Raw genomic sequence first — 27,681 nt, 5'->3', positions numbered from 1 at the left:
AAGAGTGCTCTAATGGGCTAAAGATAGAAAGGCAGCTGGTGCTGTCCTTTTCCCTGTAACTGAGAATAAAACAATGCCCAAGTATTGTCTGCATTACTGGAGCGATGACATTGGACTCTCTGCCAAGAGAGCATCTAAAAGATCAATGAAACCCGGGTTATTTATAAACGGGTAGTGTCATTTCTTCCCCAAAGTAATTTCACTTCCTTAGCTTTTCCACCAGGCCTTTCTGTGACATTAAGTAGCCATGTAGTGAAGTATAAATAGAACAAAGCCTGGCTGCAAAAGAGAGACAAAGGGAACAGGGCTGATGGATAACAAAGCTGTTGTACTAAACCTTAGTTTGGCTGCTCCTTCACTTCCTGGAGCTGTGTGCAGAGCAGGCCCTGGGATTCCCCAGCACGAGGCCAGGACAGGGACAGGGATGGGACACCTGCCTCCCAGGTGTTCTCCCCTATCCATGGCTGTGGATGCTGAGCCCTGGGTGCTGATACCCCTGGCTCAGACCTTGGGGGGATTAACTCCCTGCAGGCACAGCCCCGCAGCCAGGATACAGCCCTTCCCTGGGCGTCACAGGCCTTTCATGGACCCGGCAGCTGGGTACCACAGGGCTAGAGTCCCTCCAGCATCAGGACTTGCTTCCTGAGGGGAGCTTTTAGGGAGCTTTGTTTCACCTCCTGGCCATCAAACAGACGGCAGCACTGGCTGCATCCATGTGTCCAGCTCAGCAGTTGCACTGGGATGCGCAAGGTAACCCTTGAGTCCAAAAGCCATTGGCCAGGGACTTGTGTGAGGGCAAGGGGCATCTTGTAAGGGAAAGGTGTTATCTGCAAGACGTCATCCCACCAGGGTGCATCCAGACCCCAGAGTGGAAATGTAGCATCAGACATTCACTGCAGTGTGGAGAAAGCAAAGCCCTTAGCTCCCAGAGTGCAGCAGCCTTCCCCAAAGCCAGGGTAACAGCACCAGCCTCTCAAAGTGCTGTGGATACTGAGCGAAGGCTGGAAGGTACCGAAAGACCTCTCTGGGCATAGTGAAATAGCAACTGGATTTTCTCACTGCCAACCCAGATGGTATGAGTTCATGTCCCCAAACCAGCCCTGGGCTGGAACCTGCCATGGCCTTCCTTTGGGGGTCCAAGACCAGGTACCCTCCACTAGAAGATGTTAAGGTTCTGCTGCCATGGCCAAGAACGGAGAAGTGCTGGGTGATCGCCGCCATCTCCTCCCATCCTCACCACGGCAGGGCCTGCTGGGCAGCCACGAGTGAGCTTCCCCTTTCCTTTGACTGTCTGATGGACTGTAGGGAAGTGGGAAGGTCTCCTGTTGTGATCCGGGGACATGCAAGAATATTGCTTTCTTCCAAGTGCAGCCAGCCTCAAGCCGGGTCCAAGCCTATCGGGTCCCATGAGAAGCTCCTTGCATTTGCTGCCACTCCATCTTGAACAATTGTCACTTGTCACTAGATAAACTGAGCTCTATCAAACGTGCATCCTCAGTGACCAAGCGTGGTAAGAAGGTCAAGCGGGTCTAGCCCGACAACAAGCAGAAGGCTGAGTAGATGGGCCAGGAGAGCAGAGCCATGGCTTTCGCCAAGGAAACAAATGCTGAAGCCAAGCAGCAGGTCCCAGCCTAGTGTAGCCACTTCTCACCAGCTTATCTCCTCAACACATCCCTAATCTAGGTTTCCGTGGAGCAAAGGAGAAGGTGTGTGAGGAGTGGAGAGAGCAGGGGGCTGTAATGGGATTGTCTGGGGACCATTGCTCTGAGAGCAACTGGGTTGTGCAGGCTTATTGTGATATTGTATCTGCAAGGCTCCAGTGCAGAGAAGCTGGGTCAAAACGGGAAGGAAACATTCCCTAAATAGCTTTATGGAGCCAGAGGGGTGAGGTCCAGACAGGAGGGGGAACACCACCTTCCCTCTTGCTCCCAAATCTCAAAGCACATAGAAACTGTTGCAAAGCCAGAAACCATTAGGCCACTCCAAGAATGGCAGATCCAGAATACGGACGAGCAGAGCCATGGCCTGACACCGGTTCTGATCTGAGCTCTGTGCCTCCCTCCTCACAGCCTCCAAGGCAGCTCTGGGTCTTCATTTCCAATAGTTGTTATTGCCCCTTATTGAAAGGTGCTAATTGCAAAGACCTAGCAGGGTCTCTGGGCTGAGGCATCCTGCATGTGGTTATCTGTACCCTTGGCAGCCTCTGGCTCGGCATGCTTTGGGAACATGACTACAGCTCTCCTGGCCCAGCATGCTGATGCTCTGCCCAGTTGCAGGCCCTGCAGGGAAGCGGTGTCCTGCAGAGGCCCAGCTGCTGAAGGAGTTATCCTTCTGAGAACCATCTGGAGCTCCTGGCAGGCCCTGGTACACATGTGCCGTGGCTCCTGGTGGGTTACGGTAGCTCTAGCTTTGGCCTTTTTGCGCTTGTACCAGTATACCCCTCCTGAGCTGTTATTTGCTAACTCCATGCCTAGGCCTGGCCCATTTCCTGTAGTGCTGCGTGCTTCATGCAGATGCCAATCTCCGAGACTGGCTCATGGACCTGAGGCCAACAGGCCTGGCCATAGGAAGGACAGCCTAGTGCCAGGGAGCCCTGGGGGGTCCTCACTGCTGTGCATGTATGATAACAAACCTTGGCTCGGTCCAGGGCTGGGGAGTAGTTATCCACCGTGGTCCTCTCTCTGCTGGGAGTCTGGCCTGGCCTTGCATGCAGACCAACATAAACCAACTGCCATTTCTCCTGGTACCCCTCCTCTATGGGAGCTCTCCTGTTTCATGCCCTTGTTGGCATAGTAGCAGGGCAAAAATTCCCTTCAAACAAAAAGAACTTCCTGGCTGGAAACAGAAAACTGCTTCATTAAAGCACAGGAAAGGACCCGTGCTGTGATCAGCTGTTTCAAGTGAACTAACCCTGCCTTACAGCTGCCAGCTGGCCTTTTACCATTCATTTCCTCTGTCTTTTCCAAGGTTTCTTCTGCCCTGTTGCTGTGTGCCAGGGCCTGTCCCAGCAAGCTAGCTGCAGTCGAGGCGCTGTTAAGTGTTCCAATGAACAGGGCAGGAATCTCTTTTACCCCCATCTCTTTTTGAAAGGCATTGCCAAAACCTCAAGCATCTTCACTGGAGCCAGCTCACACATTACTACAATGAGCAGAATGATTTTTGCAATGTTCAGTACTACCTTCTTTCTTAAATGGAACCTGGATCTTTTCAATGCCAATCTCTCTGGAGAAAAAAAAAATGCAAGAAACTCAAAGCTGGTAAATTCAAAAAGAACAAAAACTCTCCAGTTTTTCTAGTCTCCAGGTCATCTTGCTGTCTCTGATACTCATTTTGAGACTCTTTTATTCTCACATGCTCCTAAGTGCCTGTAGCAGTGCTGCTGCACTGGAAGCAAGGTGCCAAGAGGCTCAGCACCCTCATGCTTCACAAGCCTCGTGCCATAATGAGCTGCTTCCCACAGCACTGAAGAGCTCACTGAAGCAACAAGTTAATGTACTTTCCCGAATGTTTATAAAGGCAGCACCTCATCCGTGGCTGAAGGGCAGCCAGCTCAGGGTGGGGGTGAGAGCACAGTCTTGGTGTGGTATGTCCTGGCAGCAGGGGACACACATGCTGGAAGGTCCCAGGAAGCATTGAGAAGCGGGGATTCAGCGCTGTGCCCCACCTCAAGCCCTGTGGGTGCCTCTTGGCTCCCTGCAGCAGCGTCAATGCCACATCCCTGTCCTCGCACCGCTTCTTCCCAGCCATGCTGGCCTTGTGTGCAAGTCTCACAGACCCCCTCTAAAGCTGACACCATCGCACCAAGACCACCACCTCTTCTACCCCCTAACAAGGAGCTAGGCCTGATTCTTCTGCCTATAAATTCAAGAATGACCCTGCTGATGTTGAGGGATGCATGAAAAGCAGAGCTGGAATTGTGGTTGCGATCTCTCCCTCTGATGGGATGTGGCTGAGAGGAAGGAAGACAGCATGAAAATGGTCCCTGGTGCAAGCTGTAGCCCAGACTCTGTCTCAGTCCCGGAAGGCAGGATTGCTTTTTGGTGAAATAGCGCTTCCTAGAAAACACAGCCAGGAGTTTGGTGTTTGCTTTGGAGGGAACCTTGCAGCTGCAGGCTTGTGTGGCCAGGCTGAGCCAGAGGGACGTCGTCAGACTGGCAGCACTGGCCTGTCACCTTCGCCTGTCTCCCTGTAAGTAGACATTCTCGCTCGATGGAAATATGCCTGAAATAGCCCCTCTGCAGATTGTCTCTATCTAATCGGCCTCCTTCGCACTCCCCTCCAGCGCATTTCAGGGAGCTGATAGTGCTGATATGTTAAGTGTAGAAACCTCTAGCGAACTGTCCGACACACAGAATAATTCTCCTTCCTGCCACTTATCAGAGCCTGCTAATGGGAAACATTCCTCCTGTGGGGTCAGGGAACTGCCCTGGGATTTCGCTGGAGAGGATGGCTGGGCTCTGGGCACCCTCCTGTTTCTCCCAGAAATGGGTAGGAGCTGATCTGACTGCAAAATGCTGCTCAGTGAAGGGGCAGCTCTGTAGTCTGATGCTGGTGAGAGGCTTCTCCCGTCCCCAGGGGCAAAACTGAGGAGCCCCTTTCTCTTCCATCGTGCCGTGGGATCCCAACAGGTCAAGCACAGAGCTGTAGAGGAGCAAATGGCGCGTTGATGGCTAAGGGAGACGCTTCTGCTGCTGGGGATGGTGACACGGAGCAGGTGAAACGTTCAGGCAAATTGCTTGCTTCGGGCACTAACCACCTAAAGCTCACTAACCACCTCTCTGCTCACACTAGAGGCCATAGGTCCCTAGTTATGCCTGCAGGGTTTCATGGGAACTTCATACAAACCTTCTTCCATAGCTGCCCGTCTCAGGATGCCCATGTTACACCTGTCTGAGCAGGACACGGCATGGGCCTTCCCAGGAATATGAGGATGGGCTTCCTACGGCACTGAAAACCACATCACAAACTCCAACTTAGAAAGTGTCCGAACCCAAAGGAAGTACATTTCAGCAGCTGCTGGAGTGACCATTCCACATTTCCCTTTCTATAGATCTGCTCTGCCTTTGATGGACCCTGCTGGAACATCTTCAAAGAGGGAGAGAAACTACGGCTAACAGAAGGAACTGTAGAAGGAATCTCCGAAAATAAAATCGCTTTAAAGATAAGGCAGGGGAGGGGGTGAGCAGAGCGCAGGGTGGGTACGTGCCCTGAGAAGAATGTGTGAGGCTGGGCCAGCTGGTGGGCCTGGGCCGAGAGCTCATCCCACTGCTGGGGCACTCGTGGCAAAGGTACTTGGCACCGGATCCGCCAAAGGCCTTAGGCCCCGCCAGGACGTGGGTGGAAATCTGACTCCGAGCTCACGACAGCGAGGCAGAAGACCACCAGGCTAACCTCGGAGGAACCCGTGGTCAACCAAGGCCTGTTTGCACCACGTTCTTCTTCAGGACACTACCCCACTTTTGCTGTCCCTCACCACTGCCATCTTGGCGGGGTTGAACACGGCAGTGCCTCTTTGACAGCACGGCCAAGTAGGATCGCAGTGCCAGTGTCCCCCGACTGTCTCCCCAAGGGGATGGAGCCGACACATCTGCAAGTGCCCATGGTGTCCAGCTCTGCACTGTGAACCTAGGCTATTCCCAGATCTAGATGAGGACATAAACTGCTGACAACCAGCCTGGTGGGAGAGGACATGAAGACATGGGCTTACATCCTGCTTCATCCTAATGGTCTCAAAGTCACCTTGCTGATGCCAAAGGAACATGTCCTACACACCAGGGAAGACTAGCAACTGTGAAAAGCCATGACTTTACACTGCACAGTCAGTGAGGACAGTGTTGACCTGTCTCTGAGCCTGGCTATCCTCTCCCTGGGGGCTCAACCCACAGAGGAAGGGGCTGGGGCCCTCCAGCCCTCCTCCCTCTGTAAATCTCACAGTCTTCATTGCAAAGCAGGGTGGAAGAGCAGAGGGCCTGTCTGTTGCTGGAGGCCTGCAGGGCTGTGGGAAGGATGCTCCCTGGGATGAGACTGGGATGCCCAGACTCGCACGCTGCCATGGGTACTTTGAGCGTTGGTTGTGGCAGAAAACTATACCTATGTGCTGTAGGGAAGGAGTGACCGCTGCCGGGGCTTCAGCTGAACACCCCTTCAGTGCCTGATCTAGGAAAGGTTCAGATCGGGTCTTGGCACTGCAAAAGTCTCCGTGCAGCACATGTCTGTGTGCCAGCCTGAGCCTAGGCTGAAACTATGTGCCCTGAGTGGCTCCTGGTGCTGCTCAATGTGGCCATGCCATGGCCAGCCCCTGCACCAGCAGCTGCTCCGTGTAACAAATCCCTAGTCACCCTGTGCCTCAGTTTCTCCTTCAGCTCAGTACTGAGGTACCCCCCCAGGCTGAAGAGAGATGTGGCCATGAGAGAAACCACCTGAACTGGGACAGCAGGGCCCAGCAGCTGGGCACCTGCATATGGCTTACAAGTTGCCTGGCTGTAGTTAGGCTACTTCCAGCTTTGGAGGCTGCTGCAGCTCGTTTCACATGTGTCAGCATTGAAGTCAAGCAGCCAACAAACACACCTGCTTCCACAAGAGGATAAGATGTCTTTGTGGCAAGGAAGAAGCAAAGCTACTTGCAAAGATGACTGGCACGTGTCTCGCAGAGGGGCTGAGAGGCGGTAGCCCACCTTGGCCTGGTGCGCGTGTCCCCAGCCATGGCATGCGCTTGCAATCACTTGGCTGCTTGGCTGCCTGAGCCCTTTCCCCTCGGGGTAGGGACATGCTGAGCCTGCGCTGTGACACACATGCACACACGCTCTCCTGGTCGCTGTGCTGTGGCCGTGAGAGCCCTGCGGCTGCGGCGAGTGCAGCTGCCCGGCGTGGGGCTGCCGCTGCAGTGCCTCTCCAATCGGCTTTGGTGCAGGGAAGAGGAGAGGAGGCTGCTTGCTTTCCAAGCCTGCTTTGCTTTTCAAATATACCAAAGGAAAGGCAAGGAGAGGAGCAGAGCTCCTAAGTGGCACCGGCTGTCCTGTGGCGAGTGCTGCCTGCTATGGGGGAAGGCCTGCAAGAGTCCTTCAGGGAGGCAGCAATATTGCCTCACCAGAGGGGCACAAATGTAACTTCTCTTTGGATGCCAGCAACTAAAGTTACTCTTCCATGAACATGGCACAGACAACCCTTTGGCCCTTCCCATCTCAGAAAGAGCATGGCAGTGCTGCCAGGATGCAGGCATGCTCAGGGCCACGATCACTGTGCTTTCTATGGCAACTTTGGGGGAAATCCAGCAGCCTCTCTGCCAAGAGAGTCTTTTAATCTGGCCTAGCTGTGAACCAAGCTCCCTCCTTGCAGCTGGGTGGGCTCTGGGAGAGCAGGACCCAGGGGTTACAGCTGGGCAGATTTTGCTAAAGGCTGAGCCAGGCTTGGACTCAGTGCAGCAGGGCAGAGCTGGGGGCTCAAACCCAGCCCTTCCCAGCAGTGCACGTGCGTCTTTGGGGCTGAGCCCCACAGGGAGACTGTGGCTCTGGGGAGGAATCAGGCTGCTCTTAGAAAACTGTTCAGTTTTATTTGCCTGTAACCAGAAAAGCAAATTCTGGCGTTTGTGAAATCTGCTGTTAAATGCGGGAAATGGCTGATGTTCCTTGGTAAACAAGGCAAGCCCTTGGAGAAGAAGGTAATGTGGTAGCAGAGGCTGAGTCCTAAGATCCTTCCTCTGGTCCTGGGGAGTGTGGCCATGGAAAGGCTGAACCAGAGCCGAGGGAGAGCTTTGGTTGTACATGGCTTGGAGAGCATGCCGGGGTGCTGATCTCTGCCAGGCAGTGGTTCCCCCAGCAGGGGCATGAGGAAAAAAGCAGAATCACTCAGGTGCGGGAGGAGCAGTTCTCGTTCCTCAGCTCCCCTCCAGAGCAGGTGGACGCAGATAGGCTTGGAGAGCTGCTCTGCCTCCAAAGCTGGAGTCTCTAGCTCTGCCTTTGTACTCGCCTGACAATACAGGAATAAAAATAACCAGGCTGCATTTGCAGAGAGATAAAAGCGAAGTTTGCCTTTTGTGTCTCTCCGGGCAGTGGGACAGCAGCACCAATGGAGCTGTGGGGACATGACACATGGGAATTTCTGACATATCTTTTCCCACTCTGACCTTGACAGACACAATAAAAAGGGGCTTTGCTGCACACTCTCAGCCACTCAGTCCTATCACCGAGGTTAGTAGTAAAGAGCATGTCTGTGTGCACGCTTGTCCTGTGCTACTAACTCGCTTCACCTTTGCAGGGTGGCTGTTCCCAGAGGACAGGGGCTCTCAGACTGACTCTGGTGGTACAGGGGAGGGCAGGACAAACCTTAATTGAGAGCATTTTTACGGAGATCTGCGCACTTTGCCGAGTAACTGGCTAGCAGCGCGGGTTACAATGGTTAGAATAGCTGCAGCATTTTGGAGTTCTGCTGTGTGCTGTCGTATTAGATGGATGATAGAAAGCAATATCATAAAAGTGCTTTTCCGAGCAGCTGTCACTGCGGTCCTCTAGAAGGGATTTTTCAAGGCTGAATGCTTCCGCTCTCGCTTTTATTGTTCTGCAATATTGCTCTGGAATGGGGACCCAGGTCTTTGCATGGGTTTTGTGCAGGGCACCGGTGCTCCAACGGGTCTGTAAACTTGCAATAGTTTTTGGCTGAGTTTATCGAGAAAAGGGGTGTTGGACTCTGATGACGCTCAAAATGTGAATATAAATTTCACCGCTGAAGTGATGCGGGTTCTCACAGCTGGGACTTGCAGTGCAGGGCAGATCAGTAATGACGTTATTATTACTAGCTAGCATTGTTGTCGCTGTCTTCTCTTGCTCTCTACAATTAAAAGCATGTTTGGCGATTGTGTTACTCTTGGTTGGCAGCCCACTGCTGGGCCCTTTCTCTGTGCACTGACTCCTTGTCCCTTCCCTCTTTTCAGCATTTAGGTGCCTTTCACTCTTCCTTTGCTGCTAGCAAGCCTTCTCCCTCTAGCCAGGCAAGATGGCTATGCTAGACATGAGCGAGTTTGGGGAGGCTGCTGAATACCTCCGGAAAAGCTACACAGAGCAGCTGAAGCTTCAGACAATTCCATTTGATGGTAAGCCCCGAGGAAGCTTGCAGCCTGGCAGGCACAGCCCCAAGGGAGCCCTTGGCCATGGCTCACTCTGTAGAGCGTCCCTATCCTGTTACCAGTGTGGCTGAGCCTGACAGGGCTTGAGATGTGGGAAGTGGTATCATAGGAGCTGGAGACTTGCCCCCTCCACCCTGGAGGACAAGAAGATCTCAGAAGTAGGAAAAGCAGGGTTTTGACGGTCCCCTCGTATTCTGCTGAAGTGCAAGGAGAAGGCGGCCCTTTTTCTTCCCCAACCCCTGGTGGTGGCCAGAAGGACGGAGGGAGATAGGCTGAGCGCGTAATGGCATGGTGAAGCTGTCTCCAGCTCCATCTCGTTTTGGAGGTGTACAGAGCTCGCTCTGCAGCCCTCCCATTCTGTCCTAGCCACCCCACTGTATTACAGCTGTTTTTTCTGCTGCCCACAGTATTACTGGGCTCCAGGGGCAAGCACATGCTCTGCGTTGCTCCTGTCTCAACACAGCAAATGAGGAGCAACTTAAGAAATAAGACAACTGCATTTTCCTCATGACGTTCTAAATGCAAGTACACATTAAGCGGCAGACTTCTGTCAATGTAAAAGTTGACTCAAGCAAATGCAACAGCTGCCAAACATGAAAAAGCAAAGAAATCCCAGCTCCTATGACGAAGAGTATAGGGAGGAATAATGACTGTCCTTCCATGTAATCAGCCTACGTTCTTGTGGCCTTCATTTGACAAATGGTTTCCTCCATTTCAACCTGATTTTTTCCCTTCCCTTCCCTTCCCTTCCCTTCCCTTCCCTTCCCTTCCCTTCCCTTCCCTTCCTTTCCTTTCCTTTCTTTTTCTTTTTTTTTTTTCCTCTCCCCCTTAAGGAAAGAAGCGAGCTTGGATCCCAGATGAGAAAGAGGCTTATATTGAAGTGGAAATCAAAGAAAGTTCTGGTGGCAAAGTCACTGTGGAAACCAGAGACAAGCGAGTAAGCAAAGTCTTCTCTTTTTCACGGGCTGGTAAGAACGTGTGCTGAGGGGGGGATATGTGTGACGAGATCATGTCTGAAACTAGCCGAGTTCTTCTGATAACACTTGCGCGTACTGCAGTTGCTCGTCCCCCGAGGGCTGGCCATGGCGTTTGTCACACTGCGGTGTGTCAGGACACATAAGCATGTCAGCAGTTCAGCATACCCCCATCAAATGTTTGCTTTCAAGTGATCTACCTTGTGAGACGGATCGAAGGGGGGTAGTCAGGCTTCCCCAGCACAAGTCCCAGGCATGCTCCCAGCAGCTGTAAGGAGGGCTGGCGAAGGAAGCGCCTACTCCAGAGCAGCCCTTTGCAACGCTCAATCATTGTGCAGCTAATCGCGAAGGGCAAAGTAAAAGGTAAGGGGCCAATTCCTGCTCCTTTTAGTCTGGATCTGCACCAGGCAGAGCGGTGCAGACTTCTAAGCAAAGAACGACCGTGCGGGAAGTGTGAGTGTGCCGTTCGCTGCAGGAGTGTGTGAGCACCAGGGTGATTAAGGACTTGTTCTTTGCCAAATATAAATATGTTGTTAGGTGCCTCGGGCCAGATCCCGAACTGTGCTCTCCCTCTTTCAGTCCGTTGGCTGATCTCATTGCCCCAGCCAGCAATAACCTCCCAAAGTGAGCAGAGTTAAAGAATAGTGTGGCTGGAGGCGAGACCAGTTATGTTTAGTGGTGTTACTCCAGCTTTCTAGCAGTGGAAGTGATGTAAAATAAGCAATGATCAATTAGTATTTGTCAATATAGTACTTAGTACAAATAACTACAAATTAACTTAATTAAAAATCATTTCTCAGCTGTTGGAGTCCCATGCCTGTGGAACGTTACTGCAGTGCAGAGGCTTGTACGAGTGTAAAACTGGAAAACAGAATGAGGTCCTGACCAGGCAATGAACAGTATATTTTTTTCCCGTATCTGCCTAAACTAAGGGAAATAGATATAATTTTCTTTGAAAAATGTCAAGTTTTGAAAATACTTTGGTCTGAAGTTGGGACAAAAATTAGAAACTTTTTCCCTCCACAAAATAAAATGTATTTGCAGAAGGTCAGTTTGAGAAGTTTACATTGACTTTTAAAATGCTGTGGTTAAAAATCTATTCTTTTGGCTTCTGCAGATGAAAAGTTTCCTAACCTTTACTGCTGTTCCCTCATGAAACTGTTTTTTTAAAATGCCGTGGATTTGCAAAATATAAAACTACACCTACTTTCATTGGGTTAGCATTTCCAATGGAAGCAGTTTCAGCAAAAATAACCTCCCCTTATTGCTCCCTCCACTTTCCTGCTTTTAACACCTAACACACCATGGGTTTAATTCTCACATGTAAAAAAAAAATCTCTTTGAAAAGTTTTGCTTAAGCTTTATTAACAGGACCATTTGCTAAATTGACTTGCTTCCATTCAGGCCAGATATGTAATGTGATAGTTTGCCAGTGCTTGGACTTACAGGATTAAATCAATCCAGTTATAAGTGATGGGGTACACAGTTCAGCTGTTTGCCAAAAGAGCCAGAAATCTCTCTGAGCAAAAGACTGCATCACGTTATTTTAGGCGGCTCTTGTGAAAGCGAACGGCGTGTGAAGGAGAGCGGGGCGGGTAGCAGGGCGGCCCCATGGTGGCCAGGGGGACTCTCAAACGCCCTGGGGCCACGGCCGAGCCGTTTCTTGCGGCAAGTGTCTGTCCCGTGCCCTGAATGCTGGTGTCTGAGCGGCTCAACACCTTGCTACCTCTGGTAGCAAGAAGGACCCTGCGGTGGTGGGACAAGGATGTGCGTGGGCAGGGGTGGCAAGGGCTTGGGGTGCCCACTGGTGGCTGAGTGGGCTCAGGGCTGGGGGAACATCCCCAGCGCGGTGCATCATGGCACTGTGGGGCCATCAGCATGACCTTGGCCCTACTTCCCTCCCTGGGGCACGCTGGAGGCTGAGGTGGAGGGCCAAGGGGTCTCTGTGGAGGCTGAGGCCTGTCACCTTGCGGCCTGGGTGGATGCCAGGCACGGTCAGCGCGGCCCTTCCTGACGCTCTCCCCTCCCTCCTCCTGCAGACGGTGGTCGTCAAGGAGGATGACTTGCAGCAGATGAACCCCCCCAAGTTCGACATGATTGAAGACATGGCCATGCTGACTCATCTCAACGAGGCCTCCGTGCTGTACAACCTGAAGCGCCGCTACGCCCACTGGATGATCTATGTAAGCCACCCGCACCGGGGCACGTAACGCAGGGGCTGCGGAGAGACGCTTGGGATGCCCGCAGAGGGCCCATGCCAGCCTCCACAGCGTCCTCGACTGCAGCTGGCTCCCCAGGCATTGTCTGTGGCGAGGGCCTCTCCGTGAGGGATGGGGAAAGCCTCCTTGGAGGAAGGGGGGATGTCCTGGGCCTCGCAGGGGCTCTGCACATGGCTCCGGACATCCCTCATCCGTCTCCTCCCTGCCTTCAGACCTATTCAGGCCTGTTCTGTGTCACCATCAACCCGTACAAGTGGCTTCCCGTCTACACCGCTCCTGTGGTGGCGGCCTACAAGGGGAAGCGGAGGTCCGAGGCCCCCCCGCACATCTACTCCATTGCGGACAACGCCTACAATGACATGCTACGCAGTAAGCTCCCTGCTGCCCTCCCACCCACAAAGACACCTGTGAGGGGTTAGGACCTGACTCTGGGGTCAGGCCGGGGCCCAGCCCAGCCTGGAAGGCCTTCAGGATGCTGATTTGGGTCTGAGCTCGGGCAACGCTTCATCATCTCCAGAAAACGTAACTCAGGAGATGAGGCAGTGCATTCCCCGTCCAGAAAAGGCACACATCCAGTGTCTGCATGGCCCAGCTGCACTATGTCACTGTACCAGGGCAGGGAACAGGATTCAGCCCCCTGAGCCAGCAGAGCAATCTCTAAAGGGAAAAAGGGGCTGCTGCGTTCCCTGCTGCAGCTGCACAGGTGAGGACAGAGAGATGATTTGCAAGGCTCCTGCCATAAGGCTGAAATCCCCGAGCAGGCTACAGAGAAATATCTCATGAAGATGCCTGTAGCCATCCTCCCTGAGGGAGCTCATGTGCCCAGAGCTGTGCTAGGTGTGAACAAGGGAGGTGGTAGATCACCAGCCCAGGCAGAGAGGGGCCACGTGAGAGAGGACCCCGCTCAGGGCAGGCTGTGGGCAATATTCATCTTCCTCTGGGATGGTGGGTATAAGCTGAACACTTGCTCCTTCTCTTCCAGACCGTGAGAACCAGTCCATGCTCATCACGTAAGTGTCTCTTGCCCTCTCTGTGCCTCCAGTGCCTGTTGTTAGCCTAAGTTTCTGGGTACAAGCGGCCTTTGAGATCCCTAGTAGTCCCTTATGCTCCCCTCCTTGATGGGTTGGATTTGCCTGGAGATGAGTAACTGTCCCCTGAGGAGTGACACCCAGCCGTGGCCCCCACTGCATTCCCTCGGCAGCTGTCCAGCCCACCCAGCCCTTCCCGCTAAGCTTCCCGTCGGCTGCGCCAGGTGACAAAGCCCTGCGAGGGCCTCGGAGCCTGGCTCCTCTGCGCCCCTCTGACAGCTGCGGGAGCCTGCCGTGGGGCACCCCTTCCTCCAGCAGCGGCCCCGCAGCTCCCAGGCAAGGCAGCATCCGCAGGAGGGGCCCGGCCTGCCATCTTACCCTGGGGGAATCACAGGAGAACATGGGGGCAGGCTTGTCCAGAGTCAGGCCACAGCTTCTCAGAGGACCACACTGGCTCTTCAACCGCCCTGCGCGTGTGGGCAGAGGAAGGAGAGATGGAGGCCAAGGCCAGAGGGAGATGGTGGCTGTGGTCGGAGGGGCAATGGAGGAGGAGGAGAGAAGCCAGGGTGATGTGGGAGGAGGTAGGCCAGGTTAATTTCAAGTGACATATAGATAAGGGCTATATAAAGGATTCTAAAGGACCTACATTGCTGCCAGGAGCCATGGACATTTTTAGCCTCAGCCATAGCCTAATTAGGTAACGCAGGGGCTGCAGAGAGATGCTTGGCTCTTGTCCTGCAGCGGCTCCATTCCCCCAACTCCCCCCCGCTCTTTGTGATCTGGGATTACAATAGGAGAGCAGCTAACTATAGGGATGAGCTCACTGTGGCCTTCAGACCGCCCGCACAAGGAACTGCACACACTGGGCAGCCCCACTGGCCCCAGTTGGCCTGCCAGCTGGACCCTGGTGCCCACTGCATTGCCGGGGCCTTCTGCAGAAATGGCATGGGCCTGTGCAGGATTCGCCCCAGTGCCTGGGGCCGCACCGTCTCCAAGAACCCCCAACAAACTGGAGCGTGCTGAAACTATCTGAGCACTAGCAGAAAAGGGCTGTTTTTTTGCTGATCCAGGACAGCTGAAGCCCTGGGGTGAGGGCTGCATGCCCAGAGAGAGGCAAAGCTCGGCACAGCCTTGGCGCGTGCTGGCACCTCCCGCGGTTCTTGGCCATATCTGCCCTTCTGCGGCAGACAGCTGACTCCCTGCAATCCTTTAGTGGAGGAAGGCAAAGCCCAGTTTTGCAGTGGGTTTGCTCTGGAGGATGTGGCTCTGCTGTAACAGGGTTTTTGCTCGTCTGTGCGGAGGCCTGAAGACAGCACATCTACCCTCCTCCGCAAACTGCTGCTTGGCCTGGAGGGTGTTGATAGTGCCAGCCTTCCCCTGTCCCTCCGATATTTGCTTCTCCTACCTAGCGCTATGAGTGGGGTGGATGGGCAGCCCTGGCAGGTTTGCAGAGTCTGTGTTTAAAGTTTTGCCTGTTCTTTGCCTCATGTCCTTGATCTGTGTATTTCTGTTACTCTAAGCGGAGAATCTGGTGCTGGTAAGACTGTAAACACCAAGCGGGTCATTCAGTACTTTGCCATTGTCGCAGCCTTGGGCGACACACCGGGCAAGAAAGTAGTAAGCCCCTCTTTTGAAACAAATTCTTGCTGTTTTCTTCCTTTCTTTTTTTTTCCCACCCCGCTTCTTCTTTTTACTTTTTTTTTCTTCCCCCAACATTTTGCATTTGGAAGCGTGTTTTGGTCTGACCCATGCAGGGCTTGGCTTTTCCCTGACTTTTGAACAAGCAAGGCTTGAAACTATTTTGCTCAGGGGGAAATGGATATTTTTAAGTGGCTGTTCAATCTGAGCAGCCCGGAAGAGGTACTTTAGATGCCCCTCTTTATCTTCTCTTTCCCCTTCAACACCCCCCAGATGATCTTCTTAAGCAGCAATAAAGGAATGGAGCAAACCAGCCATTTCCCACCTTGTCTCTTTTAAGCCTTGCTTTTTGTCCATTTCTCCTTCTTTTTTTTCTTTTGTTCATTTTGATCCTTTTCCACCTTGTGCTTTTCTTGCTCTTGTTTTGATTCTTGCATTTCTTTGGTGCTGGTTATTTTTGAGCTACCCTTGCAATTGCTTTTCTTCTTGATACATTGAGGCTCCAGCCTGCTTTGTCCTTGTAGAAGCAAACTGGCTGCTTTAGGTATCAGACAAGCATTTCCGCAGCATTATTTTCCTTTCCTCTTCTTTGGGTTTGGATTTAACTGTTCTTGCTTTTTGATGCATTTCTTCTTTTTCTTGAGCTAATCTATTTAACAACTTTTTGGCATATCTTAAAAAGTTTAATCCTTCAATTTTTTTTCTTGGACGGTTTTTGGCACTAAATGTTCATGTCCTGCTTTTCTGACCATGCTTCTTGTGGTTCTTGCCTGCCTTTTCTGGACTTCTAAAGACAATTTTCTTTCCTTTCTCTAGGCAGCTGTTGCCACTAAAACTGGGGTAAGTGTTACAGACTGCTGATCTTTGAAGTTGAGGCAGAGTTCAGCTGCGCCACCAGGCTATGGCAGGGTGATGGGGAATGCCTATGTGGGACAGCTATCTTGGGCTTGGGAGTGAGGGTGGCCCCAGCGCCTGGCCAATGTTGCAGGTCTTCACTTGCGTTGTATTTCCCACCTTTCCATAGTTTGAGTTTTCGGGATTTCACCTCTCAGTGACTTCCCACCTTTCTGACTTCAGCCTCTCCTTTAGGGAATCATTACACTTCAGCTGCTTTAATTTCTAATTAACGCAGTGTTTGCCTGCGGGGTGCCTAGCTTGAATTGCGTTACTATTGGGGTGGGCTTCTCCAAAGGGGAGGTGAAGCTTCTGCTCTTGGAGTCTTTGGGAGTCCCACTCAGCTCTGAGGCTCAGCAGAAGGTGGTGGCGCTGAGTGGCAAGGACAGAGACCTGTTTGCAATGGACAATGGTGCACTCTGGCTGCAGAGATCAGGGTGCTGGTGATGCCTGGAGATTGCCAGGTGCTGCACAGGCCTGAACTGACTCAGCCCACAGCATTGCAGTCAGCTGAGGCCCTTCTCTGGGGTGAGGGAAGCAGAGGCAGACTCAGGCCAGGATACTCAAAATTAGCCTCCAATTGAGGGTATTTCCATCTGCGGGATCCAGGTGAAGATTCCTTCCTCCTGTGTGCTCCATTAGGTCCAAAGGCAGAGATTGAGTATCTCTGGAAATCCAGGAAAGGTTGAGTCCTTGCCTCAGCCAAGGGCTCGGCCATTTCAGCAGCTCAGTGGTATGTCCTTGACCCTCAGTCTCTCTGTCTGAGCACTGGCGGGTGGCCTTTAGCTCACGCATGCAACCAGGTGCATTCACTAACCTGTTGATTGGGAAATGGTCGTTAATACGTGAGTCTCAGACCACTTGGGTAAACTATTACTGACAGTGAGATAGATGGGGGTTGTCTTTGGGGTCTCTTGGGCAGCCCCCCATGGGACCTAACAGAAAAGGCAATTTTAGATAGGGCTAAATTCAAAGATAACATCTCAAAGGATACTAGGTGGCAAAATGCAGTTTATTAGAAAAGCTGTTATTCACAACTGCTCCCTGGTTCTTTTGCCCTTCGTATGCCCGGAGCTGTGGATTTTGGGAGCAGCCATGGCCCCAGCTCTGAAATGACAATGCAGCTCCCCAGCACACTGACAGGCAGGGCCCAGGTCTGATGTTCCCCACCTAGCAGGACAGCGCTATGGACTATAATGTAGTCAGGGCTCAGGCACTCAAAGACCCTATTGTGAAAAATCCTGGGCCCCGTATCTTGCAGGTCCTTGTGCCACCAGAGTTTCCTCCTGTTGTCAAACCCCCACCCCGTCCTTCATGAGGCTTGGCATGAGCCTCTTGTGTGTCTCCTCCAATTTTTCTCCTGCTTTGCCTGTGTTATGTAGAGGCTATCTCTTTGTCTTTGAACCATGCTAGTGAAACATGAATGGAAAAACAAGTTTGGGGGGTGTTCTTGGGATTTGCTCAAAAGATCTCCAGTGAGTTTAGCAGATCATGCCAGCTGGGATCTGTGATGTGTTTCTGGCACACTGCGGCCTTGCTGTGCATTTTGTTGCTGTAGAGTTACAAATCAAGCCTGTTTTCTGGGTGTCTTCATTCACAATGTACTGTGATTCAAACAGTCCAAGACTTGGGACTTTGGTGGAAGATCAAATGCCTAGCAGAGTCAAAGAGCCTGGAATGTTTCAGACTGCCGCAGTGACAACGTGCCCTCGCCCTCAGTTTCCAAACTGTAGCAGCCTAAGAAAGTGACTCGGGACTTTTTTTGTGCAGAAGGTAGCCTTCATTTCGAGAGGGGCCAGTTTAGGCAAGGAGAAGCCCACAGAGAGCATTGCTGCGAAACACAGCTCTGTTGACCCCAGAACCCATCTGCATCCCCTACAGGGGACAAGAAGATGCCTCAGGATCAGCAGCCTGTGAAGAGAGCAGGACAAAGTGGCATGGAGCACCACTTTGTTTCCCTGCTGTGTTGGTGACAAGTCCCCCCTGGCTGGGTGGGATCTGATACATCATTTGTCTTTGTTTTCCAGGGCACCCTTGAAGATCAAATCATTGAGGCAAACCCAGCTATGGAAGCTTTTGGCAATGCCAAAACCATAAGAAACGACAACTCCTCACGTTTTGTAAGTGTCTTAGCAGGAGAGACAGCTAATGCGCAGCATTTATGTAAGCTGAAGGCATCATTTGTGGTATTTATATGTTTGTGTGATGTGGGCCCAAGGCACATAGCAAGAAGCTAGCTTTTATACCTCATGCGGTTGGACCATTGCACCAGGCTTCCCCTGGTTAAAACAATTCAGTAAATGGTGCATTGTTCAGAATGAATCACCCCAATGTCACAGTCTGTGGCTGAAGAGAAGTGGTCCTTTGCAAGGCCAAAGGTTGAGGAGGGCCGGTAAGCACAGCCTGGAGCCCTGGGAGATAACTGTACCCCTTCCTGGCAACAGCACCCCTTTTGCCAAGCCCAGCCCTGGATCTGCTCTGGGATGCTGAGCTCATCAACCACAGGTGGCTTTGATGTCCATACTTGGGTCTTGGAGGAAAAGGAAAGGCTCTTAGGCTCAAATTCTCAGGTTTCTAGGAGCTATTTAGCTTTGTACTTGTCTAGCCAAGCCCAATGCTCATGTGCCTATGAATATTTCAGGGCAAGTTCATCCGGATCCATTTTGGCCCCTCAGGGAAGCTGGCCTCTGCAGACATTGACATCTGTGAGTAAACATGTGCCAGCTGCAGGAGGAAAGAATTTGATTCTTGCTATTTGTGCTGATGCTGTGTTGGCTCCAGGAAAGAACGAGCCCTCCTCTAAGCCTTCTGTCCTGTTTGCTTCTAGATCTTCTGGAAAAATCAAGAGTGATTTTCCAGCAACCCAAAGAACGAAGCTACCACATCTACTACCAGATCCTCTCTGGGAAGAAACCAGAGCTGCAAGGTAAGGCAGCCAAAGCTACAGCACAGCCTCTACACTGTGGCTGCTTGAAAAAAGACAGGAAGACCTGTGGTTAGCTTGGGGGTCCTGCTTTCTAGGGGCGCTGAACAATCCTGGCTCACCATGCAGGCACTGCCCTCGAAGGCTTTCCTGGCTGCGCAGGGTTGTTGGATTGTACTGTTGGATTCAGGTTGAAAGGGACTTCAGGAGATCATCTAGTCCAGCCTCCTTTATCCTCACAGTCAGACTAAGAAGCCAAACTCAAACCTTTTCTGCAAGTGTCTGGGAGCAGAGAAGTGGTCATTCAGGGTCTGTTTGCAGGCTGGGAGTGCAGATTGCTAAGCTGCCTTGCATGGAGACTCCTTGTCATGTGGCTGGTGCAGCACTGAGCTCAGGATATGCAGGCTGGGTATTTACCCATTTGGTGGTAGTGGGCATGTTTTGCAGCCTATTCTGAGCTCTGAGCTCCTTCTGCGACCCTAACAAGATGACCTATTTCAAGTGAGTTTGAAAACAGCTGCATGACTCACTTGCAGCAGTAACCCCAGCCTGGACTTATCCTGAAAGTGTTCCCCAGGACAGTCCCAGCTGACCCTGGCTTTGCCCTGGGGCCACCTCTTGTGTTTGAGCAGCCTTGCTCTCTGGGTGCCAGGTCACACAGAATGCACAGGAAACCTTTCCACACTGCGGAAGGATGGCTGACACAATACCCCAGGGTGGTCAGCCTCTTGAGCCTGCTGCTGGCTCTGGAATGATACCTTATTAGGCAGGTCTGGAGAGCAGTGCAGAGCAGTAATCTTATCTGGTGGTCACAAGGGCATGGATGGCAACTTCTAAATCAGTCTGCAGCCAAGCCATGTCCCAAGATAGCAAGCTAGAGGCACAGTCACAGAAGAAATGGACCCGTGTGAGGGTCTGCCTGGGCTTGCAGAGACTGTCCTACCAGCAGGTGCCTTCTAGTTGAGGCCAGCGTGGAGGGTGATATCCAGCCAAGGGTTGTGCCCAGATAGCCATCCCTTCTCCATCCTGGCGAGAGCTGGGCAGGAAGTGATTTTTCCATCCTGTGCTTTGGTTTGAGGTTCCTAAACCTCCCATTCTGCTTTGGGACAAACCTCAGGACTTTGGCTCAGAGACACCGGGAGACTTGTGAAGTCAGTGAACACAAACAACAACAGACTAAGTGCCTGGTAGAGCTAGACAGAGGCAGAGTTTGAGCCTAAAACACCCTACTCAGGAGAAGAAATCCCATCATGCTTGGACAAAGTGGTCATGGTCCCAAAAAAGTTTCAGTCCTGAAAGTCTCTTCCAACTAGATCCTCTTGGACATTTCTGGCAACTCTGCTTCTGAACAGTTATTTCTCAAAAGTTGTGAGCCCTTTAGTATTTCCTCTCAGCCACATCCTTTTGCAAGACAGAACAGGAAAAAGGAACCTGCAACCTGCCTTTGTGCTGTAGGGGACAGGGACCGGCAGCACCAGGCAAAGCAGCCAACCCCCTGGCCCTGGAGAGGATGGTGTCCATGTCCACGGGAAGGGGATGGACAGAGTACAGTGTTCCCCATGCTGCTGGGAATAATGCAAGCTTGGGGCACTGGAAGGCAGCACATTTAATGGGGAGCTAAACAGGATCAAAAGGAGCTTTCACGTTCCTGTGTGGCCAGCACTAGCAGAGCCCTATATTCATGCCCAGCTGGGCTGGGCTCTCCTGGGGGTTTGAGGGCAACCTCTGAGCATGGTGTTTTGGAGACCAGCAGCCTTCCCATGGGCAGTGCTGCCAGCACTGCTAGATGTTACTGCAGAGATCTCTGCTGGCACAACCCTTCCTCAAAGGGCTTTGGGGCTGCTCTGGGTCCACAGGCAAAATCCAAACTTTGATGGGCCCAAAGTCAGAGCCTTACTCTTTCATCCTTGTCCAAAGTTACCCTTCTCCCCCAGCTTCATTTGTGTCAGACTGATCTCACTCCCTGCTTGTCTTTCCCCCCCCCCCTACAGATATGCTGCTGCTCTCCCTCAACCCCTACGACTACCACTTCTGCTCTCAGGGCGTAACAACTGTGGACAACCTGGACGACGGCGAGGAACTCATGGCAACAGATGTATGTGCACTTCCTTCACACTGCACAGCCAGAGGCGGCGGTCTGGGGAAGGGGATGGCCTCACAACCGCATTCTGTGCAGACAGGGGGACATGTCCCAGCTTTTCTATGTCCCTTGCCGAATTACTTGTGAGCTCCCTCTGTTTTACTGCAGTCCCTGTACACACTGTGAGCCTGCAAGAAAAAGTGGAGTGTCTCTGATCCCATCAACACTTTCAAACAGAGAAGAGAGAACAAGCTCCCACATTAGGAAGGGCTTATAGCACATGCACACTTCCCATGGCTCCCATAAGAAGTTGAGAGGTGTGGTCCCTCAAACTCAGCTCAGAACGCCTCCTGCTTGTTGCTGCTATCCTAGTTCTTTTGCTTTCAAATGGACCTTTGGGGAACTGGACTCACATTTAAAAGCCCGTAGAGTGGGATTCCTCAGCTAGGCACACACAGGGTAGAGCACCCTGCCCCATTCAGCCTACAGAGCCCCAGGATAGAGAGAGTCCGCTATGGAGACAGTGGGAGCGCCTACCCTCCTTTCTTATCTCGGAGGATTGACTTTGTTCTGTCTGTACTGCTTTGTCTCTGCTTAGCATGCCATGGACATCTTGGGCTTCAGCAGTGATGAGAAATATGGCTCCTATAAAATAGTGGGCGCTATCATGCACTTTGGCAACATGAAGTTCAAGCAGAAGCAGCGGGAAGAGCAGGCAGAGGCTGATGGCACTGAAAGTGAGTTGGTCTCCATGCTGCCAGGTTCACCCAAGCTGGGATGGGCATGCAAACTCCTCCTAGGGCAGACTGTGATAACATCCCTGGCCTGGTCCATGAAGGTCAGTGGCCACAATCCCAAGCAACCACACTGTCTTAGCATCTGCTCTGGGTGCACAAAGGGGCTTGTGCAGAAGCAGGCGTTTTTGAGAATAGCATCTTCTGCAAGCGCTGAGCGGTCTTGTCTGCCTCAGACCTGCCTCAGGAATGTCACAGGCTGTCACAGAGCTGTGAATATGTGCTGGGCAAGCATAGAGAAAAGTGCCTCTGGGCTTCACCTTGTTCAATGCTCTCTGGCCCTTCCTCACCTCTTCTCTTGCTCTTTGTTAGACCCTTTCCACAGCATGTTGTCTGCAGGATAGGAGCCAGGCCTTGACCAGGGCAGCAAAGCCCTACTCAAGTCACAGCCTCCTGAAGAGCAGTTAGAGTAGGACACAATCACTGTCTAATACATATCCTTGTTTGTTGCTTAGGAGAATCTTGTGCAAAACATAGGTCTAAGAGAATAGTCAGGCTGCAGAGAAAACTGTCGAAACTCCAGAAAAGTCAGAAATCTGATACTTTCTATTGCTTTTGCATTATGCCTGGCTCCCAGGCATCATGGAGCTAGCTTCAAGGACAGAGTGGCTTCCCAGCATGACCTTTCCCATGGTCAGTGCACTGTGGCAGGATGGGAAAGGGAGAGTCCTGTCCCTGTCATTGAACAGGAAGGCTTAAGAAATGACCATGTATTGCTTGAGGCAAGGATCCAGCAGAAATGACTGCCTGGAACAGATCTTGTCATGTTAAAATTCACAAAAGAAGAGTTCCTTTTCCCTGAGGAGTGTCAACATAGGATTCAGCTGCTACCTAATAATTAAAGAGGATTTTGATTTGACAGAAGGGATTCCCCTACAGAGGTGATTTTCTAGGTATGGTCTACTATTAGGAGTCTGTGAAAGACAAGCAAGAAAATCACATCTCTTAGGATCAGTTCGAATTCACTGTATGGAGTCCACACTTCCACTAGAAAATGTGTAGAGCTCCCAACATCAAAAAAACTGAAAACCATTTAAGGGGCAGCAGATCTGCTAAGGCCATCTTCTCTAAACTGTAACTTCTCAGGCAGGAGGCCCAGACTTTAAAAGCCACAAACAGTATCTGAGGTAGGAAATCACATTTCAGACACTGAGGGCAGCTCTGGAGCAGGTGAAACAACAGTAGACTTAGTGATGATCAGAGTAGAGTTAGTGTTGATCAGCAGAAGAGCTGGTAATCTTTTTTTTCAGGACTTTCTTGCTGGCTTCCTCATGCTTTGATACTTTTTTACAGGTGCTGACAAAGCTGCCTACCTCATGGGAATCAGCTCAGCTGATCTCATCAAAGGGTTGCTCCATCCTCGCGTGAAAGTGGGCAATGAATACGTGACCAAAGGTCAGAACGTGGAACAGGTGGGTATGCTGGAACAAGAGCTCCCTCCTCAAATGGGTATGTGACTCCTCTGTGGACAGGTCCCTTGTATAATGTTCACCCGTCGGGGTTCCTAGTGCTTCAGGTCACTCTCTTAGGTTTGGGAGTTGTCCCCAGAGCACTATGAGAAGATGTATACATGGTTACTTTCCTTTAGGAGCTGGGAAAGTTGGTAGCAGGGCTGGTGGATGATTCTGGACATTAACCAAGGCTGGAGTTTCTATTCAGTATCTTTGAAATTTTGGTTGGGATGAAAGCCAGAAAAGGTTCAGTTTCTATGGATCTGCTTCAGAGACAGCCTCACTCTCATGAAGAGTTCAGCTCTGGACAATAGAAATCTCACCTATATAACTTCTTGTGGGATGCTCAAACATAGCAAAAGAGCTTTGTGTCAGATTTCAGCCACGTCAGTTAGGAACCCAAAACTGGCCTGGATGGTGCAAGCCAGTCCTGAAGTAAAATTAAAGAGGAACTTAGAGGCTGGGGTCTTATCCAAAGTCATTGCAGTGTAGGCTTCTATCATGCACAAGGCTTCTGAAAATAGCACTTCAAACTGAATCAGCATCCTAACACCTTGGAGACTGCCTCAGTGCTGGTTGCCAGGCCAGGGGCACAAGAACATGCTTGCAAGTGTGTGAAAACTAATCTCAGTGTAAATACTGTGACTATGAACCCCTGGGTTTGTCTAGCCTGTCTTTTGAGTGCCAATAGGAGGTCTTTCATGTAGCCTATAGCCCCTACAAAAATAGGGAGAAGCATGAGTCCTATCATGAGGTCATGATAGGGCTCTCCAATTTGCTTTGGCAGGTCGTCTATGCTGTGGGAGCCCTGGCTAAAGCCACCTATGATCGCATGTTCAAGTGGCTGGTGGCTCGGATCAACAAGACCCTAGACACCAAGCTGGCCAGACAGTTCTTCATTGGAGTACTGGACATTGCAGGCTTCGAGATTTTTGATGTGAGTTTTGCAGGCCCCCAGTGGAATAGGTGACTCTGTTCACCTCTGGAGCTCCTCTTGCTGAAACAGGTTTGTTTCGTTCTTGCAGTTCAACAGCTTTGAGCAGCTGTGCATCAACTTCACCAATGAGAAGCTGCAACAGTTCTTCAACCACCACATGTTTGTCCTGGAGCAAGAAGAATACAAGAAAGAAGGCATCGAATGGGTCTTCATTGACTTTGGCTTGGATCTGCAGGCTTGCATCGACCTAATTGAGAAGGTAAAGTATGGGACAGGGTACAGGAGTGGTACATCTGCTAGGTGGTTTGTTTGCAAAGACTGGAACAGTGATGGCTGCTCTGGTACCAAGAATGAAATGAGTCCCCCCCCCCCCCCCCAGTCAGTTGCAAGTACACCAAGTTCACACTCTCTATATTTGCAGTACAGAGTCTCCAGGCCTTGGGGTCCTTTTTGACACAAATTTTGGCTATGTGAAACATGGACATTCCTGTTCCTACCTACCAGTGAGCAATGAAACCTGGTGAGGCCTTTTCCTCCAGAGAATAGTGATCTCTACCCCTTTTTGTCTTATCCTCAATGCTTCTCACTGCGATGCTTGTGGATTCAGGGCAGCTTGTATAAAAATTTCTACCACTGACTGGATGAAAGTCACCTTTTTTGAAAATAACATACCTGTCAGGATACTGCAGAGGACTTCCCCTCCGCTCCCCTGACAACCTGAAAGACCTGCAAAGCCCCCATGTCTTGCAGGCCTGGCCATCCCTACTGTCGTTGGCTGGAGGAGTGCAGTGGGCCATGCAGCCTGGGGTACACTGGAGGAGCAGTGATAGCTTGCCCTATGGCAGATGTCTCATGCCATTGCCCTCACCTAGGCCAGTAGCACAGAAAGAGTCCCCCATTCTGGGATGGCACCTGGCAACACTGTGCTCAGACTTCCTTATACTGCCTTCTCCCTGCAGCCCCTGGGAATCCTATCCATCCTTGAAGAGGAGTGCATGTTCCCAAAAGCTTCTGACATGACGTTCAAAGCCAAGCTCTATGACAACCATATTGGCAAGTCACCCAACTTCCAGAAGCCCCGACCAGATAAAAAGCGGAAATATGAGGCCCACTTTGAGCTGGTGCACTATGCTGGTGTGGTACGTGCCTTGTCAGCTCTTCTGCAGTATTCACAACCCCCTTTGCTGGGCTACCCTTACTTTTGCCTCTCTTCTTTGGTGACAGGTGCCATACAATATCATTGGGTGGCTGGACAAGAACAAGGACCCCCTGAATGAGACAGTGGTGGCAGTCTTCCAAAAATCCCAGAACAAGCTCCTGGCTTCCCTCTATGAAAACTATGTGAGCTCCACTTCAGGTGAGGAACAATCTCATGCCTCTTTGCGCCTTGTCCCTCCTTCCCTTTACAGCAAAGCTTCCTCACCCCGACTTCTGCCTGCTGGTGCAGCATTCCTATGCTCAACAGCCCTGGCAAAGGGAAGACCTGAGCTGGCTCTTAAAAACCTCTGTGGTCTGGGAACTCTGGACTTACAGTCCGGCATTGACCTAGGGACCCTGGGCGGGTGGTCAGGATCAGGTTGTGCCCATGTGGCGCTGTAGAGCCGTCTTGGTGGCCCTGCTAGACATGACATGGGATGTCTAAAGGAGAGCCCTGTTACTGAGAGCTGAGGGGCAACAACCAGAGTGGGGTGCTGTGGGAGGATTTTCTGGTAATCTGCAGCACCTGCCATCTCTGCTTTACAGAGACCAGGGGCTCTGGGGATTTCACTGATATTTTCAGTGCAGGGGAGTTTGGGGGTGCTTCTGAGTCCTCCAAGCCAAGATGACACAGAGCAGTACTTGACTAATGTAGTTAATTGATATTTCAACCCAACAGAGGAACTTCACAAGTCAGGGACCAAGGAGAAACGTAAGAAGGCAGCTTCCTTCCAAACAGTGTCCCAGCTGCACAAGGTAAGAGCCAGCCCCTCATTCAAGGCCATGAGGGAAGCATGCTTAGAATTTCCCGGTATCACTTCCACTTCCCTGCCCAGACTCTGGAGTGTCTTGCTCATGAGCTCTTTGGGCTCTTCAGGGGCAGAGAGGCTCCAGAGAGTTGTCCTGGCTAGGTGAAAGGTCTTGACATCCCCTTGTCCTTGAGCAAGGATTGGCTCGGTGCCTGACGCAGTCCCAGCTCTGCCCCATGCTGCTAGGGAAGGACATGAGGCTCCAGGCTGGGAGAGCAATGGCTCTCTTTGAGCTGGGGCTTGTGCTGCTTCTGCCCGCGTGATGCTTGCGCTGCCCAGCAGCTCCTTCGCCTTTGAGAGAGCGGCAGTTAAGACTTGTAGTGATGTTTAGATAATGTATTACATGAACATCACTTTAAGTCTGTGCTACTTCTCTCCTCATTCTTGTCGGCGGGAAGGACAGCCCTTGGGCAGAAGAAAATGGAGGAGGATCTTACGAGTCTCTGAGCAGGCAGCTCTCGGCTCTCCTGTCTGGGGAAGTGACCTGAGCCATTTGATAGCTCCCTGATCCCATGCTCACCACAGGAGTTACTTGTCTACCCCAGAGCTTGAGCAAATGAAAAACAGCATAGAGGGGTCTGTGAGCCCAAAGCTGTATCCTGCTGTGACAGCCTTATGGTTATAGGGTGTTGAAAAAAGGTAGACTAACAGCTCTGGTGGGCAAGGGGAGTTTCATGAGAGGAAGGTCCTTGACCCAGCCCCCTTCAGGGATGTGTGTGGCTTTCTTCCTCTTGGACAAGTCACAGGCCTCTCCTGCAAGAAGTTGCCCCACGGTGGCATGGAGCTGTGGCCAGGTGTCCCATTCGCAGAGTCAGGTCCTGGACAGATTGAGTTTGTATGAGGAGGGGAAGGCAGCCTCGAAGGCCCAAGGGTGCAGATACCTTTTGCATGAGCAAAGGCAGGGTCATGACTTGGCTTGAGCCCTGACTTGAAGGGAAAACAAGCCTAGAAACAAGTGTAACACAACCCATGCTCTGAGACCTGCTACACCTGCAGGACCCCATCTCCCTTCCCTCATGCAGCAGCCTTACAGACATGAGTCATCTCTGGATTCGTGGCCCTTGATGGTGCTCCTCAGGGCCTTAATCACAGAAACTCACTTTCACAGTCCTGCCAGGATACCAGGCCTCCAAACAGATCTTCACAGAGTGTTCCCCCACCCTACATTAGCCAGGGCCAGGACGAAGCTTGGTGGCAAGAGGGAGGAGGCCCAGGCTGGCTTCGCAGGGCCCTCTGTCACAACTGAAGGACATAGGCAACACTGGGGGGACGCAGGCAAAACCTGATGCGATGGGGACTGCAGGCAATGTGGATGCCAGCACTGGCTTTGCAGGGTGCTTACATCTGGGCTGATGGACGCCAGCAGAACTGTATACCAGGAATACAGCCAGTCCTGCGGGTGCTGTGCCTGCTTCTCCCTACCTCTATCACAAAACTTTACTTGCCAATACTTGGGAGGCATCTGGCTCCTCTCCAGCATTGCAAAACCAACATGTGCTGTTTGGCATGTCTGAAAGCCCAGTTCCCTCTGCCAGTGCTCCCACGCTGACAGAGCACAGAGGTCCTGCTACAGGGCTGCAGTTGTCCAATTGACAGGATAACACAGAGAGCAGCCAAGC

At 51.8% G+C, this 27,681-nt stretch overlaps 1 protein-coding gene across 1 annotated transcript in view; it reads left to right on the top strand.

Annotated features, from left to right (window-relative positions):
• MYH7B (myosin heavy chain 7B) overlaps nt 1–27,681 on the top strand; it is a 46,358-nt gene that overhangs the window by 5,047 nt on the left and 13,630 nt on the right. Inside the window, exons 2-19 of the mRNA XM_009678463.2 lie at nt 8,927–9,085; nt 9,952–10,055; nt 12,132–12,275; nt 12,524–12,680; nt 13,294–13,321; nt 14,860–14,956; nt 15,794–15,817; nt 17,899–17,991; nt 18,513–18,576; nt 18,699–18,797; nt 20,786–20,889; nt 21,473–21,611; nt 22,962–23,080; nt 23,907–24,056; nt 24,145–24,315; nt 25,016–25,195; nt 25,281–25,413; nt 25,933–26,009. Of these exons, the coding sequence (XP_009676758.1) occupies nt 8,989–9,085; nt 9,952–10,055; nt 12,132–12,275; nt 12,524–12,680; nt 13,294–13,321; nt 14,860–14,956; nt 15,794–15,817; nt 17,899–17,991; nt 18,513–18,576; nt 18,699–18,797; nt 20,786–20,889; nt 21,473–21,611; nt 22,962–23,080; nt 23,907–24,056; nt 24,145–24,315; nt 25,016–25,195; nt 25,281–25,413; nt 25,933–26,009 (1,980 nt within the window). The 5' untranslated portion in view covers nt 8,927–8,988. The remainder of the gene's footprint in view (nt 1–8,926; nt 9,086–9,951; nt 10,056–12,131; nt 12,276–12,523; nt 12,681–13,293; nt 13,322–14,859; nt 14,957–15,793; nt 15,818–17,898; nt 17,992–18,512; nt 18,577–18,698; nt 18,798–20,785; nt 20,890–21,472; nt 21,612–22,961; nt 23,081–23,906; nt 24,057–24,144; nt 24,316–25,015; nt 25,196–25,280; nt 25,414–25,932; nt 26,010–27,681) is intronic.

The sequence above is a fragment of the Struthio camelus genome, chromosome 18 (assembly GCF_040807025.1).
Source record: "Struthio camelus isolate bStrCam1 chromosome 18, bStrCam1.hap1, whole genome shotgun sequence".
Lineage (NCBI taxonomy): Eukaryota > Metazoa > Chordata > Aves > Struthioniformes > Struthionidae > Struthio > Struthio camelus.
The sequence above is the reverse complement of the archived record's forward strand: the minus strand, read 5'-3'. Positions and strand labels throughout refer to the sequence as shown.